Source organism: Corvus kubaryi, unplaced genomic scaffold (genome assembly GCF_017639235.1).
Source record: "Corvus kubaryi isolate FWS band 111438036 unplaced genomic scaffold, C.kubaryi_AGA036_p1.0 split3-73, whole genome shotgun sequence".
Taxonomy (NCBI): domain Eukaryota; kingdom Metazoa; phylum Chordata; class Aves; order Passeriformes; family Corvidae; genus Corvus; species Corvus kubaryi.
Window position 1 is genome coordinate 38358498 of NW_024582091.1, and position 17363 is coordinate 38375860.

The 17363-nt window shown below is 44.2% G+C and overlaps 1 protein-coding gene across 1 annotated transcript in view; it reads right to left on the reverse strand.

The window, feature by feature from the left end:
• Window positions 1-7515: 7515 nt before the first annotated feature.
• ZBTB2 (zinc finger and BTB domain containing 2) overlaps window positions 7516-17363 on the reverse strand; it is a 10706-nt gene continuing 858 nt past the window's right edge. Inside the window, exons 2-3 of the mRNA XM_042017334.1 lie at window positions 13751-13934; window positions 7516-11778 (exon numbers count right to left, since the gene is read on the reverse strand). Of these exons, the coding sequence (XP_041873268.1) occupies window positions 10416-11778; window positions 13751-13923 (1536 nt within the window). The 5' untranslated portion in view covers window positions 13924-13934 and the 3' untranslated portion in view covers window positions 7516-10415. The remainder of the gene's footprint in view (window positions 11779-13750; window positions 13935-17363) is intronic.

Here is a 17363-nt window from a genome sequence, read left to right on the forward strand (position 1 = left end):
CAGAGGACAACCTCAACTAAAATAAAGGTAATGGAAAAGAAGAAGAGCCAGCCTGTCTCTGTGTGAAAAGGAGAAAGCAAAATGGGTTTTGCTTTGTGGAAAGCGGTTGTGGAAAATGTACTTAGACAAAGAGCAAACTCTAAGTCAGCTAAATGTAGAGACAACACCTGTTTTACATCAATTAGCTGAGCTGCTCTCTTCATAATAATCTTCTGGGATCCATACCCAGGGATGGTGGTGACACAGTACAAAAAAAAGTAATGACCATGGCAGAGGGTTTTAAGGATGTGGTCTCTTAGGCACCCACATGGCAAGAAGCAAATAACAGCAGATTATGGAGGCCCAACAGCTGCTGCCAAACCACTCACTGCATCTGTTCCCAGTATGGCTGATACAGTCAGTCCTCATAATGATGGATGGCAACTATCGACGTGAAAGAAATGTTTTTCATGACCCCCAGCACCGGGGGCAGATCAGATGAGGTTTGCTCTCATCTGGCAGGGACTTCACTGTACATTTACTTTATTCCAAAGTTTAAACTGTAGTCCTAGCATACGTGTAGCTCATGGTACGTTGCCTGAAGAGCTGGAAATGTTAAAATTTCCACAAGAGGTCACTGTGAGGCAGTGCATCAGTGATGGAAGAGGCGGCTGCTTCACAAAACCCGTACAGACTATGGACACTCGTGACAACACAGCCACAGTCAGCTGGGGTAGAGATACCAGCAGAACAGGAACAAGAGCCCAGTCATGAATTCATCTTTTGGGGAGTCAGATGGACAGGTGGGAGAAAAACAGGTGCTACAAGAAATCCAAAGATTATCACTGCCCCAGAATAAGAAATTAGTTATGTGCCGTGCTAGAGACTTTAGGATCTTGGAGGGGACATATTCCAGGATTAAGAATAATAATCTGACTACTCCATAAAGAAAAGTGCAATCTGGAAATGAACCCACAACATAAGACGCCCCCTAGATCTATTAAAGAAAACCATGAACGTGTTTCAGTCACTGGAATTCATCTGCCCTATGTGGCCCCTCTCACTACACATCCACGTGAGAGAGAAGGGATATTTCTGGGGATTAGAGCAAGACCTGGACCCATGCAACATCAAGTCACTTTGGGGTCCAAATAGAATGTAAGAATGCAGTCATATGTAACAATAAGACGGCTATAAAATAATGACAAAAAGAAAAATTATTTTGAATAGGAAACCAGAGACTATGACTTTAGAGGAAGGTCATGAAGCTGGGCAGTGGGGTCATCATGAAGGCAAATGCACTTCCCCTCTAATAAAGCTTTTTGAAAAGCGAAGAGCATGAGTGTTTATCTCCTCACTCCGAAAGCCTTTTACACGTCAGTGAAATCTGCATCAGGAAAGATGGTAGGTGTAGCCTCTCCCGAGACCATTTTATGCATTTGCTTAACTGAGACCTTTTTTTCTCCATCTCTAAGAACTGCTTGGGAAAATAAGATAATCTTGAGAGAGTATATTGTCGTTAATAAAACTTCCATAATTCTCTTCTTTCTGTCGGATACACTGAGCATTCATGTGCCTTTTGGACAGATGCCGGTCTTAGAGAACAAGTGGCAAGGCTGTGGCAGAGTCAGGAGCTTTATCCATGAGGCTTGATTCAGGGGTGCTGATGGTTACCCTTTGAAGACCTTACCTTTTTGTCACAGTCATAAAAAGCAATGCCTTTAATGCTCAGTATAGCTACACGTGTGCTCCATGCCAAGGTTTGCACAACAGAGCCAGGATCATGGAAGATAACTCACTCCCCTCATGGAAGGCAGGAAGGATTCCTCTCCCTCCTACTCCCTTTTCCTATTGTGAGACAGGTACAGAAACAGGGGCATGTACTACACATGCTCTCAAGTGAAGGGAAAACTGAAGCTGAAATTAGGGAAGACTGAGAGAGAAGGGGAGAAAATCACATTCTGCTTAGAGGCTGCAGTGCTTGAAATACTTGTTTGGTGTCATTCCAGCAGAACAGGCGGTGTCCTGTGCCTGCACTCTCCACCAGTTGTTACACTGACATTCTACTGCCTCCCTCTTCTTTCACCAGCTCTCTTGCAGCCCTGTTCTGGTGAGAGGTTACCACTCTGTTTCTCTCCCAATCCTAACCCTTATCCTTGTCCTGGTTCTGGCTGGGATAGAGTTAATTGGCTTCCTAGCAGCTGGTACAGAGCCACGTGTTTGTACTCAGCATGAGGATAATGTTGATGACATAATGTTGATGATGGTGTGCTTGTTGCTGAGTAGTGCTTTCCCCAAGTCAAAGACGTTTCAGTTTTCCTCGCTCTGTGGGTGAGGAGGAGCATGAGAAGCAGGGGGGGAACACGGCCAGGATGTGAACTGGTCTGAGAGCACTGGGGTTGTGGCCTACTTGACAGATCCAGCATGGCTGCTCCAGCGTGTGACATTGCCACCAAAGGCCCTGTCAGAGGCAGGGCCATTCCTGGACCTAACCATTGCTTCAGCAGGTGCTTGATTTCCCTGGGGTCCCCTTTGGGTTTCTTAGAGCTGGAGCAACTCATCCGTGTAATCTTAACACATTTCTTGCTGCAGGATGGTACCAAGAAATGCCCCTTCTTGGTCCCATCAGACACTGAAGAAGAATTTTGCCACTCAGCTGGTAGGTTTTAAACACGGACTGAGGAGCTGCCCTTGTCTATAGCGCTTCGTAAGCTGGCACTTCTGCAAAACTGCCTGCTTCACTTCAGGCAGAGCAGTTCAGCTCTGTCCAGGAGACCTCTTGAAGCCTGGAGTGTTACTACTTTGCAAACCCTGGTTATGCTCAGTGGCAGACATCAGTGCTAAGTGCCACTGTCATTGTATCTCTATTTCCCAGCTCTCAGAGCCATGTTTAATTGCGTTCCTTGACAGCAACAGGAAATAGATGTGCTCATTTCTCATGTAAGAGTCACCATGGAGGTGTGGCACTGCAAGGAAGTACCGCTACTGGCAGCTACATGACAGAGCAAATAAATCCTCTTGGCAGCAGCAGCTGCACTTTTTTCCTCTCACCATGCCAAACCTCAGCTCCTGTAAGCACTCTGGAGGAGCCCACCAGCACAGCCAGTTGTAGAGGGAACCATCACCTCACACTTCCTTGCAGTAGTGTCAGAAGCAGGGAAATGTTTTCTATGACATTGCAACACTAGATGACTTTCTCATGGGTCCACCAAGGATACAGGAATTGATGACATTTCATTTCTGTAAGTCAGCTTCTTCTTAGAGCACAAAACAACCTATCTATGATGGGGGGAAGGGTGGAAAAAGCATCAATACAATCATCATTTCCAAATTCCTAGTATGCTCTTCTCTTTAAGACACAGATACAAATCCCACGCTAAGAGATTTCTGACCCTCGAGCTAAGGAGCACTGAAGGTGGTGCTCCCATTCCCCGAAGCGAGTGTACTGCATTTGGTAGCACCTTCTCTTGCTGGAAGGGGCAAGGGGAAAGCACCAGCCCTGAGAGGAGAACTCATCAGAGTGCTGCTAGCCCTGTGCTGGCAGAGCAGAAGCCACGTGTTCTCAATTCCATCTGTGACAGGCATTGAAAGGCAGAAGCTCCTGCTTCCACTCTTGCTCTAAGTTAGGGGCACGGTCTGACTGCATAGATTCATAGAACTGTGCAGGTTGCAAGTGCTGTCTTTGCAAGCTGCCCAAGTGTCATACCCACCATGCAAAGTTATCACGGAAACCACTGCAATGTCAAAATCCTCTATAAATGTAAAATATCTCAGTGTTATTTCTGTGCCTTACACATTTCCACTCTTCTAAGAGGAAACAGTTAATATAACGCAAAAAATACCAAAGCAAAACAAAAAAAACCCAAACCCCACCCCAAAACAGGAAAGGTGGTGTTCTTACAGGCATGATCACAGCTTCACAGTTTAGGTGGCTGCTTCCTGAGTAACTGCTCAGCTCTTTCAGACTCTCCTCATTTAGTTTGAGCTGCTGTTTCACCACGTTAGCTTTCTAATCTGTCTGGTGCAGCTCTGCACACAGATGAAAGGTGATCTATTTTTCAGCTGATTCCTTCTACTGATGTTTGCTTTTGTTTCACTTGCAGCAGATAGAACTCTGGTAACATTGTGGCCCTTTGCTCTGAGACATTTCCTATGTGACAGGAGAGTGATGCACAGCAACACTTACAGCCTTCAAGTCATGCCTGTAGTATGGTTTTTTTAAAATGAATATCATACTATAGTTTTATTAAAAATGGCATGAAAATTTTGAACTTTAATAAACTCAGTGAAGAAGGATGAAGTTTCCACAAAGGTTCTTTTTCAGTTCTTCTGCACAAATCAGGACTTGTTCTGGGTCCCCTTCTGTTATCAGCATTGCAAAGGTGCCTCAAAATGAGATTAAAAAAATTTAATTCTGAGTAAGAATGCAATCATATCAAAGAATAATATTATTACTATCGAACAATCATGACTCTATATTCTGTGTATACGTCTATGGAGAACTGTGAGCCAGCAGCTGGAGTGGTGCTGGTTTGCCGATGGGGCATCACCTTCCTTTCCTCATCAGCTGCCAGTCACATGCTTTGAGTGACTATTTCCCTTCGCATCTTTCAAGCACTGCTGTTGGGGTGGAAGGACCTGACCCTCCCCATTTTCCAGACTTTACCCTTTTATAGGATGCTCAGGAAAGACCCGCTCGTGCTGGGATGGGAAGCCCATGTTGGAAGTTTAACACCCGGCCTGTGCTGGAGGAAGTGCTGGGGCTGCAAGAAGAGCGGCAGCTGTGCTGCTGCCGAGGCCAGAAAATCAGGGCTGCTGTGCCTGCAGCCTTGCAGAAGTGACTGCTTGGCAGCTTCTGATGAGCCTGGAAGTCTTCAGAGTGAGCTGCAACAAGCCACAGCAAAGGTGTGGTCCAGGCTTCTGCTCTGGGAGGCAGGAATAACCAGCTAACCCCAAAAGCCTTTGGCAGCAGGTCCAGCAGAGAAGCCAGGCTGCTGAGACTCCTTGCTTCCTAGGGTGACGGAGGGGACACCTGCAGCGTGATGCAGAGGAAGGATGAGCACCCTCACCCTCAGCCAGGCAACTCTCTTGCTCATAAGCATGTAGTTTAGTCAGTTCCTGAGTTAATGAACATGTGAACTGTTGAAGCAACACATTAGAAAATTGAAAGATGAGACCAGTTTATCAAAAGGGGATTGAACCCTGGTTTGATTTTTACCTAATAAGCTCATGAAATAAAGCTTGATTGACAGAATATATTGTTCTGTAAATTTGAGAGACCCAAATAAACAATGGCAATACATAATTCACTGCTGAAACTGGAATTGCACAATATAATAGTAACAAAATAGAAAATGCTTTAACCGTATGGTTGAGAGGTTAAGGATAGAAGGAAACAATGGACTGATCAGAAAGCTCCCTTAAAAAGTGTATGAGCTGCTTCAAAGTGAGTCCTGACACAGTCAGCAGATTGGATACAGGCCATGGATCTGTGCTGAGGCATGCTGGAGTGCTGGGTACCTCCTCCACACTCCACAGAGCAGTACAGTAAGTGAACATTTGTGCTAACTTTCATTTTGTGGCTCTGCTTCTCTCTTCCCTGAGCAGGCTTCCTAAGGTTCCAGGAAGGCTTCAGTTTTGCCCAAGGCAATAGGCCTGGACTGAATATGAGGAAGTCTTGCTGGCAGCTCCTTTGGCACAAGGACTAAAACACTGGCACTGCAAGGAATGCCAGCCACTCCAAGGCCATGCTGAGCTCTTGCATCTTGGCACACATGACCTGTTCAAAAGCACAGATGCACCAACATCACAGCACCAAGGCTGCACTGCAGAGGAAATGTGTTACATGCTTTGGCTAAATTTCATCAATATTTATGTCCTTCTTAATGGCAGGCTTGATAGAAGCCCGTATTTAAGGACGGTGCGTTTCTCTTATTTCTAGAGATGATCACAGATCATTTGGCAAATACACATTAATGAAGGGTGTTGCAAAAGACTTTTTGCTTCTTTCTGTTTTGTTCTACTTCTGGTATGAGTGGGATTTCATTATCCAGTGCCAATGGGCATTTTTACAAACAAAAACAAAAGAACAAAATAAGAGCTGTAGAAATGGAAACACTCTGTCTCAGGTCGAGTAACAGCTGGGCTATTTAGACGGCCAGCCTCCATCACCACTGGTAGTCTGTCACCTAGATTTCATTAACCAAAGTGTGCTGCTGTAATTAACAGTGTAACATTTACAGTGTTGAAGTATGAATGTTAATTGGTTTTCAATTGTATTTTTTTAAAATAACCTGATTACTCCTTATCATTCATAGCTATGAAGTATCCTAATACATTTGTTGACTTTTGGGAAGCAATAAATAAGAGAGTCAATGACAGAATTCCAAAATGAACTTCCCTTATTTGTGTTTACTTTTTAAGATTAAAAGGTGTGGAAATACAATCAAGGAAAATTACTTCAACTTGGTTAAGAATGAATCAATTTTATCTTTAAGTGCTTGGGCTGAAGGTATCCAAAGAACTATTATTACTCTCCAAAAGGCAAAATACCCAAAGAAGGTAATCCTGCTGTTAAGCAGATTGGGAAAAAAATACTGAGAGATTGTGATGCCACCAGGCACCACAGCACCTGCTCTTGTCTAACCAGGTCGCCTTTAATTAATGTAAAATATGTTGCAATGTCAAAGAAGTTATTTAAAGTAAACAGAATGAAATCTATTTCTTTTTTTTTCTTGCAACTGACAACTTTTTGTGACTGAGGCTTTTATTTTGTGGGATTTGGAGCTGAAGAGCCAGCCAGATTTTCTAAACATCAAGACAGCAACTGAAGGTCCTGCAGTGTAAACAAGAGCCCAATTTTAAGTATTCAATGTTTGTAACCCAAGCATCTTCTGATAAATTCTCCCTCTGCAGAAGCAGAATAATTATCAGACCAGTGACTAAGAAGATACTTGATACAAAAATAATTGATTGCAATGGACTGCAAACTTCACTTTCAGAAGTGATAACCCTCTGTTGGAGCAGATGGATTTGTAGATGTTTCGTACTTTTGAAGTGAAGGCAGAGATGTCAAGTGACATGCCATGGAAATTAACTTCGAAGATACTCCTTTGGAAAAACATGGGGCTGAAGTTCCAGCCCGCAGCCTTGAATGATGGCAGATTTTCACCAATTTCTCAGCAGTCTGCTTTCGTTTGGTAGAAAATTCACAACTTCAGCAGGTGAGCAGACTGAGTGATCAATGAGCAACTCAGCCACAAATCTCCAAGTCAAACACTGAAAAATAAACCCTGAAGTTATCTCTAACAGTAATAATAATTCAGAGTTTAAATGAAGAATCTTGAACCAAATTGCATCTGTGCTGTAATTTCCCAAATTCTTGATGCAGCTGTTAATAATATAATTTCTAATAGTTTCTAATTCATTGTAGATAAACAAAACTGCTCAAGCAGTTGAAAGGCAATGACTTAAACATCCCTATGGAGCATCAGACAATAAAAGGGTATTTAAAAGACACCATTATCATAGCTCGACACATATTAAAACAGTCTCTTTATTGTGATTTTTTTTTTCTCTTTACCCGACAGTGTTATTTCATAAGAATAAATATTAACAGGTGAAAGTATCTCTGCTGAGCCTGCAATTTCACGTTCCTTGTAGCAGCAGTAGTCATAACCAACTCCTTCCACGGCTGCTTGCTCCCTGCCTACCTTGCTCCTTCTTGCTGGGCAGCACACCGGCCTGCAAGGCCACACTGCCCTCCAGAGGAGCTACCTGCCCAAGTGGGAGTCACCACTTCCCATCTTCTACATCCTGGATGTTGCTAGCAGCAACACTGGCTTCAGTAAAGCCTCTTCCCGGCTCATCTCCATCCTTGCACAATCTGTGAGTTGTTCAAAACCTTCTGCAGAGCTAAAATAAGGAACAAACTTGACAGAAAAAAATAGCACTTTTTAAGACTGGTTGTTTTTCACTTGAGTCCATTCAACATGTAACTGAGCAAACATCATGATGTCCAAAGAGTGGAGAAGGAAAGGTGGGAGCAGGAATAATGTCTCACAATAAATGGTGTGGCCATGTGCACCCCGAAACAACCAGCTACCTGGAGAGTTGAGCTGAACTGTTGTACTTTGCCCCAGAGCAGAGCTCTGGAATGAAAAGCAAAAACAGCATCTAAGCAGTAACTAACAGCTGAGGTGGCAGCACCTTTAGCAGCTTCAGTCATTTTGGAAATGAACTTGTGACTATCCCCTAAACCACAGATACCTCAAAAGCTGACATTACCCTGAACTAGGAAAGATTTATTCTTTTGTTTTTCTACTCTGAGAGCATTTTTAAGGAAGATTAAATAAACCCCACATTTAGGGGAATTATATTGGTAGATGAAGATCCTAAAGAAGTTTTAAAATGGGAAACACTAAAATAATTCTGTAAGATGTTATTTTTTTATCTCAAAAAGACTTCTATACTTTGAAGTAAATTGATTTTAAATCTATTACTCTAATACAAGAGAGATAATAAAATCAATACCACTTACAATAAACTTTACAATAACTGTCATATTATAATAAACTGGGAAAAAGTCTAGTATGTAGTAACTTTTTGTGCTAAATCCACCTTAAATTTTAGTAAGCTCACTGTTCACTTGTGTGACAGAGGTTTTAGTCTGATGAACAGGATACATCACTTGGCTTTTAAACTGATTCAGCAAGAGCTCATTCAGGAAGACCAAACACCGGCAACCTTTCACCTTCAACTCAATAAATCATATCCCATTTAATTCAGTTTTTATTCAATGAAATGATGTATAAAAACTTACAAATCTGAGAACTTAACTATACACAAAAAGATGATATTCAGTTTAAACGTACACACAGAGAAGAGCTGTGGTTTGTGACTTGCCCTCTCCCACCCCTCCCCCCAAACACACACTGTCTCCATTTATGATGGGGCACTTTTTCTGTCCACTTACGCCTTCTGCTGGCCCAGTAATTGCTCAGTGGGCTTCACTGCTGCTGTCACTTTAGGTTTTTAGGCTACCAGCAAAAAATCTGGGCATCTATATGAAATAATAAAAATCAACAACTTGATTTTTAACACAAAGATGCAGTACTACCATCAGCAGTAACTAAAACTACAGAATTCATCCTTTCAGTTTTTGCAGGCTTTGTCTTGGCTTTCAAAATAACAGGACTCTCATAGAGCAGAATTTCCCAGCCAGCACTACAGATTCATTTTAAAACAACCATGATCCCCTGTTGCTAGAACACCACTTTTTCTCCCTCTTAACTCATGCCATTAGACCAAATGAAATCATGGACATTCCTTGCCTGAGTAAGGGAATAAAGCTTTTCTCTCTCCTTTCATCCAGAATGACTCAAACCTATATATAGCTAACAACACACGCACGTGCTGCACTAGCGATGGTGCAGTGCTCACCAGTATGCCACTTCTCTAGTTTCCTTGGTAGCTTGGGTGACAACACTTACCTATTGGCTTCTCTTCAACAGGTCAATAAAAATGCACACAGCTCAGGACGTTTCAAATTTGGTTAAAAGTAACCTGTGCAATGACTAGTTCTGTTGAACAACTAAAAGACATTCCAGGCTGAATCTGAGAGTAGATGGCCAGTTACTTAAAAAGGATGTGTGCATTTATTTACCTGTACCAAATATACACACAAACACTTTATATATATATAAATCTTTATACATATACAGTATATATATATATATATATAAAGATTGCCATCACATTACTATTACAGCTACTTTAGTCAAAATTTGACTAAGTAACGACTTTGCTTGACTCTGAAACAGATACCCAAAGGCATACTTGAAGGAAAACATACAGCTAAAAGAAAACCAACACCCTCAGCTCTTTTTAACTCAATGAACAGAGATTTCTGCATTCCTTGAGAAAAGTTCTGAGGGCTTAGGTTATAACCTTAATTGACTTGCATGTGGACTTGTAAAGAGCATGGTGTTTAATCTGCCAGATCTCAAAATGCCTTCTACCAGGGAAACTAAAATACATATATCCTTTGCTTACCAAACTGATACTCTGTTTCTCGTTACACTCATCATTGTATCTAAATACACTTTTAAGCAATCTAAATTTTGTTTAAAATCTATTAAATTTGGAATAACTAATACTATCAACATAGTTAGCTGGATTGTTTTTTCACGTTCCTTTGTATTAAAATCAATTTTGTTGTGGTTTGATGCAAGAGCTTTTTTGTTTGTTTTGGTGGGAGAGGCAAAGTCCAATTTCCTAATGTGCCAGTACAGTTCTGGTTGTTGAAGACAAAGGGTGGGAAGGAGGTTGCTGGAAAAGATGGCGGGGATAAGTGAGGTAAGAGGTAGGGGGAAGAAAAAATTGGTTTAATAAAAAATGAGTAAAGAAACTTTAAAAAATTGATATAGGTTTCACATTCAGTCCAACAACACTGCTTCCTGCTCCTTTTTGATGGAGGCTAACACTGCATTATCAGTCTCTGAGGCTTCTGTGTCCCCACCACCTAACAGAATGGAACGATCTTCTTCTAGTGTAAAGACAGAGTTTTGATTTTGGCACGAATGTTTGACTACTTCATTGGGAGTTGAAAAAGTTTTGTCACACAAGTTACATTTGTAGGGCTTGTTGGTCTGTACTAACATGTTGTCCATTTGACTGCCTTCCTCAAAAGTACAGAGCTCCAGAGTCTGTTTATCCACCATCGTGTACGTGTCCATGCTCTGGTTTAGGCACACGTGTCTGGCAGCCTGGTTAGCCCTACAAAAGCTTTTGTCACAAGTGCTGCACTTGAAGGGCTTGCCTGTGTGTATGTACATGTGCTCCCTCCAGTGGCTTTTCTGAATAAATTTGCGACCACAGATGGAGCATTCGTATTTCCGTCTCTTTACCTCCCTCTCTTGATCTGCCTGCTCCAGGTTGTCAATGTCTGCGATATCAGAGGGGGGAGGTGTCTCTGACTGCTGCTGCCCATCAATTATTGGAGAGTCTGAGATCTGCTGCAGCTCGCTGTCACTAATCATCCCTGCTTCAGGCACTTCCATGGCGTCTTTATCAGCTGTGTTGTTACAGAGAGACAAAGAAATATTACTTTCTCCCTGCTGGCTAGATGTGAAGGGAACTCCTGTGTGGATCTGCAGGTGCTCCCGCAAACTGCTGCGCAGATTGAACCGGCGACCACAGAGGTGACAGGCATAGTATTTTGGGAAGCTTCCATTCCTTTTCATAATGCTTGGCTTGACATGTGCAATCGTGAGAGAGGCAGGCTGTTCATCTGAAGAAGATGCTTCCATGTTGGCCTCTTCTCCCGAAGGTGAATTATTACCAGCAGCAGATACCAATTCTGGAGATAGAGAAGATGGCAACGGGTCAGAAGCAGACATATTTGTCCGGGTCACTTGTGGCAGATTTGCACCCAACTGCGAGAGCTGTGAGCCTTCAGAAACCTGCTCTTGGTTCATCCGTGATGTCTGTGGCCGTGGTTCTCGCCCAAGTTTGTCAGTCGCTGACGTAACCTTAGTGGGATGTCTTATCTGGTGATCTGCAATCTGAATGCCATATAATGAAGATGCTAATGGAAAGACTTGATCCGGGTGAGAAAAAGTTCCCTGACTTGCAAGGCTGGCCTCTTGAATTAGTGGATATGCATGCAGAAACTTTATTCCCTGTTCTAGTCGAACTGGGTCAATGAGTTGTGGTGCCATCTTCCCAGTGTACATCAAATGCAAGAGATAACTGAAGATATCTGGTTGTATGTCGGTCGCTTTCAAACGGACACATTCACTGAAAGGTGAAACAAAATTATAAACAAGAGATAAGGAAAATATTTTTTTCCAGTTCTAGGTTATTCAAGCCTTGATAAAAATAGGAGGCTTCTACTTAAATTCAAAAGACAGAATCTGCAATGAATATTAACAGAAATGATTTACTGTAAAAGAGCTAAACTTAGGAGCTACTTGAAAGATGACTTTTTTCCTCAGTGAAGTAACCAGCTTGAAAGAAAAGCTGTCCCATTGCAATCTATACCATTCTAAACTGCTTGTTGCAAATGTGGTGTCACATATTAATATATTTTGTAAACTACAAAGACATTTTTCCCCTTTTCTTGGCTGGATTCAAACACATCTGTAGCTAAATTAAAACCTGCTAGCATGGGACTCTAAATTCACAGTCCATTAAACTCTTCTCAGTATTTAACCCTGAAAACACCTAAAATTCATCTGGCACTTCCCTGCTGGGCTTCTATGTCCCACTAGGGTTTACAGCTACAGTTCTGCAAGTGTGTGGTATCGCACTGTCCCAAGTGCATTACGATCCAGAAACCATGCGGGACAGGGTGTGAATCTGATGCAACAGGTGTAACCCATGGAGTCCAGGTTCCTTACGCTGCAGAACAGCAGCTTCTTTCCTTGAATAGGGAAGGAGAAACAGCAGCACCAGTGGACCGCCTGGTCAGCCTAGCAGTCCCTTGGTTAGAGCACTCAAAGGAAGATGCTTAGGCTGTGATGCTTTCTTCAGCCCAACAGGACTGAAACCAACACCACCCTCCAGCTCAGTGTGCCCTATGCATCAACCTTTACGATGCTCAGGACTGAGACAGCTACCACCGCTCTAGCCAAAGCTGTATTTCCGTGGAGAACGCAAGGCAAGGTTCTCAGAAGAAGAAAGAAAACACGGAACATCTTGGTTAGCTCAGTTAGCTAACCAGAGAGGAACTGGGATTCTAATTATTTTTCAGAAGTATTTGTAGCTCCTCTATTAAAAACAAACATAAATAAAACACAGAAATTCAGAAATGGACATGACTGCGTGCTGTGGCCTGAATGCTCTAACTACCATAGGCTACCAAGCTGAGGATGAAATTATAGGCAATTCTTCCATTTCTTGAGGTACACCCTTCTCGAGCTCTCTCTGTGACTGTTTCTGAATTCAGATATATGACTCAAAAGTAAACCTTGAAATGCTGTTTTCCAAAGATGACTGTGTGCTCTTGATGGAGCATCAAGACTGATACATCTGCCTGCAGTACTGTTTCAGAAGTGCAAATGCACTTCTGTCCTAGCAGTTCACTTTTGGCTTAGAACTCTTAGCCAATGAGTTAAGAGTGTGACTCACTTAACATAAACTTTCTGAGTTATTTCAAGTATTTTGGAAAAAGACCAAAAAATCTTTAGAGTGGTCTCACACTTTGGTGATCTTTTCAATGTCTTCAATGTAAGGCTGTGGTACAAAAAAAAAAAACCAAACACAGAAAGAAAAGTACCACAAACCCCCTTATTTTCCACCATGTAGTATTTTACCATTTAACTGACTGAAAAACTGCAAAGAAATGAAACACATACACCTCTTTTGTAAGTTTATTTCTCAAAACCTCCTAGCAAATACTTACTGGGTTGTATGTAACATTACACAAATGTCAAGAACAGTGTCAAGACAGAGCAGAAGATAGTAAGTGGGGGAAGGAAAGTGCAGGAAAGAAGACAGGATCCTTGAAGTACTCAACTGTAGAAATTCTATGTTCGATGCTTTTTTAAGGATAAAGAACTTGTGCTGAATTATAAAATTACTGTTAATGAATCACAGTTCAACTTGAACATGTTCTAAAGTGAGGTTCTAGTTTGGAGATAAGACTGGATTCCATACTCCTTACGTCAGAGCAAGAAGCAAAAAGAACATTTTTGTTTCAAAATGTTTCTAGACTTCCTTAGCTTAGTTAACTGAACAACATTTAAATGGTGAACCTTTTTACAGTTACCTGGTTTGATGAACAAACAACATCTTGAAGTAGTTGGAGAAAGAAGCGAGGACAGATTTGTGTGCCTTGAAGTAGACATCCCCAATGGCAACTGTGCAGTCACACAGGAAACCGAACTCTCTCTGAGCATTTAGCTGCTGCAGCAGAATAAGTCCATGGTTGGCCAAATCCATTTTTTTACACTCTGAAAAGCAAATGACTTTCATGTAAAACTTAACAGTAGATGCACAGATGCAACAGTAGCTGTCTCTTAACAGATATTTTCTCCAATATCCAGATGCCATACTTTAGTAACACATCTTAACCACAAGTTACTGTATAAAAGATACCTTACATATAGGCAAGGATCTCTCTTTCGTGATCGGCAATGCAATTCACAAAGGTGTGAGTGATTTACCAAGGCTTAAAGAGCAAAGGAGAACCACGACTAAAGTGTTCTGAAAAGGCATGTTGTGGGTACTTGGATACAGAAATATAAATAGCTAAGGAAGATATATTAGTAAGTAGTAAAAACACCTATACACAATAGGAAAAAGAAAGTGTTTTGGTTGCTACCTGTCTGCTCAAATAGGAAAGCTGAATTTCTGACGTCAGTCACCCTCACCTATGTTGGTGGGAGTGTATTTTTAACCTGGATTTTAATGTCTCTCTATATCTTTTACCTAAAAGTTATGGGTCCATCCAGCTGAATCCAAGTTCAACATTAGATAACCAAACATTTGTGATGGTTATGCCCTCTCCTGGGAAACACCAGATACACACCTGAATCTTCCCAGGCTCATACAGTGAATTCATTCTAGGTATTGGCAAGCCCTCTGGACTATAATTTCACCTAACAATTATTGATCTATTTACTGAGACCAGCCACAACAGCATTTTTAAGAAGTCTGCATGCCTCATGCCTGCCTAGCAAATCAAGAAACTGAAAGAGTGAGAGGTGCAGTTCTGTCCATGGCCAGCCTTCAGCACCAGGTAGGATAATGAACGGTGAAACGTGGCACTGACCCAAGCCCCCCTAGGCCAGGGCTTCCACAGCCCCTCACCCTCCCAGGCACCTCCTTGTACCAGCTGCTGGAGGCTGCCCATAAAGCACTACCTAAGAGCTAGAAACTTTTTCTCAAGGATTCAAGGGCAGCCTTGGAAGCAAAAATTGGTAACTTTGGGGGAAAAAAATAGCCAGGAAAACACATTAGGACAGTTACCCATGGTTGGATGGATGGATGAATATAGGGCTAGTAAGATCAACGAGCAGATACAAAGTTAATCAAAGCAAATAGAGCTTTGGTCAAAAAAAGTGAAAGTATGAAGCAATGTAAATCTGTACATAAACATATAAAACAGCAAGAGAAGCCAAAAAAATTCCTGGCCATGTAATGCCCAGAACAGAACCAGAACAGAACAGAAAGAGAAGGTGAAACTAGAAGTGGACCAAAAGGTTTATAAAAAGTCTTGGGTGTTTTCTCCTCTAAACTTAGCAGGAAGTTATCAAAATTTTAAGTCAGGTTCAAGTGCCTTGTTTCTTTTACACAGTAAGAGCACGGCTTTTTGGGAAAGAGAACAGAAGTGTATCCCACATATGCCAGTATGTTTAGTCATTGGAGAAGCAAGTATTTCTACTTGCTGGACAGGGAAGAATTCCCTCATATTTAAAGCAATAACCAGGCCGGCCAAATGCATTCCTTTGCATTCACATGAGATCAGAACTCACTGGAGACAGGTGTGTAAAGACAAAGAAAGAAATACAGTGTAAGATACAGCTGATTATTTCCCTACAGTTAATAAGAGAAAAAGGTTTCAGCTCTCTTTAGGTACATAGTCTCCTCCCTAAAATAATGTTTGGATAACTAAGTTTGTACATACAATATGCTAAAATTCTCTTCCTCTCTCCACAAGAGGGAATACTTGCTATCAGCAAGAACAAAAATTATGCTTGGTGTTATTTAATACTGCAAGATGCGCCATGAGGGTGATGTTACAGAAAACACACTAGACATTTTTTTTTAACCTTTAATTTAGATTATTAATGTGTTCTACATTTTTTAATTCAGTCTCGTTTGCACTTGGACAACAAAACTTGCCAAGCAGAGCAAACCACCGATGTGAGGGCACTCTAAGCCAGACAGGCATTCTTTCTAGCTATTACCGTCCTAAGTTTGTTTGGTTTGGAGTTTTGCTCTTACCCAAACAGCAGGCCCTTCATCAGAGACCTGAACCGATCTTTTTAAAAAATGATACGTGTGCACAACGTTGTGTTTTGCATGTATCTGGATTATATTTAAATGCCCTAGCTAAAAGCACTACAGGAATTACACTCTGAGGAAATCACAGGGCAGATGAAAAGAGCGAGGAAAGCACGTTGTACATTATAGGTATGGGTGTGCTCAGGAATTTTACCCTTAGCTAAATAAAATGGTGATTAACACCGGCAAGGGCGTACTTCAGTGCTGACCGATTCAACAAGTGTGTGAAATACTTGTTGCGCCCCGAAACCCCGTGGGGACAGTCCTTCCCTGGCCCGGCCCCGCTCTGCCACGGCTTTGGAAATTACCTAATCTGTTCAACGCTGGGTGAGAAGCCGCGCGGGGGCGAGCCCGATCGGGAAGGGTGTTCGCTTCGGAGACCGCGCAGGGAAAAGGGCTACACACAAGCCCAGGATAACACCGGGGAAGCGCCGGTACCACCCCGCGGGAGTGCGCGGGGCACGGGCAGCCAACCGGGCTGGCAGGGGACAGCTCGGGCACGGCGCTTCCCGCTCTGCCCTCGCACTCCGGGCACCGAGCCTCGAGAGCACCGAGCCCGCGGCGCTGCTCCCGCTCCGACGGCGGCCTGGCCCCGGCCGCTCACAGACGCCCCGCACCTCCCGGAGCGGCGGCAGCCGCCCACTCGGCCTTCGCCCTCACCCCGAGCAGCGGGCGGGGACCCGCGATGGGCCCCGGCCCGGCCCGGCCCGCCCCCGCCCGCCACGACGGGACGGGACGGGACGGCGCGCGCCCCTTCCCTGCCTCCCGCCCCCGCCGCCGGGGCGCTCCCGCCTTGTCCGGGGCCGGGGGCGTGTCCAGCCGCGCGCCCCCTCCATGCCCGGAGCACGCTCGGCCGCTGCGCGGGCGGGGACGGCGCCCTCCCATTGGCCGCCGGGGCGGAAGGCCGGGCGGCCGCGCGCCGCTCTCACTGGCTGCGCCCCGCCCCTCCCTCCTCCTCCTGGCCCCGCCCGCCGCCCCCCCCCGCGCACGCCACGCGCGCACGGACGGGACGGAGACGGCGCGCGAGACGCAGCGCGAGCGGAGCCGCCAGGGCGCGCGAGACGGGAAGAGCCGCCGCCGCCGCCGCCGCCAGGGCCGGCCCATCCCAATCCGCCGGGGGGGGGACGGGGGACAGGCGGGGCCGCCCCGCCCCACGCGCGCCGGATCCCGCTGCTGCTGCTGCTGCCGCCGCCGCCACCGCCGCCGGAGGGGGCGGGAGGGAGGGAGCGCGGGCCTCAACCGGCCGAGCCGAGCCCGGCGCCGGGCGGTACCGGCCCGCCCGGCCCCCTCCCTCTCTCCCTCCCTCTCCGCGACCCACCCACTCCCCTCCGGCTCGGCCCGGCCCTCCCCTCGGTGCGCACCCATTCCCCCCC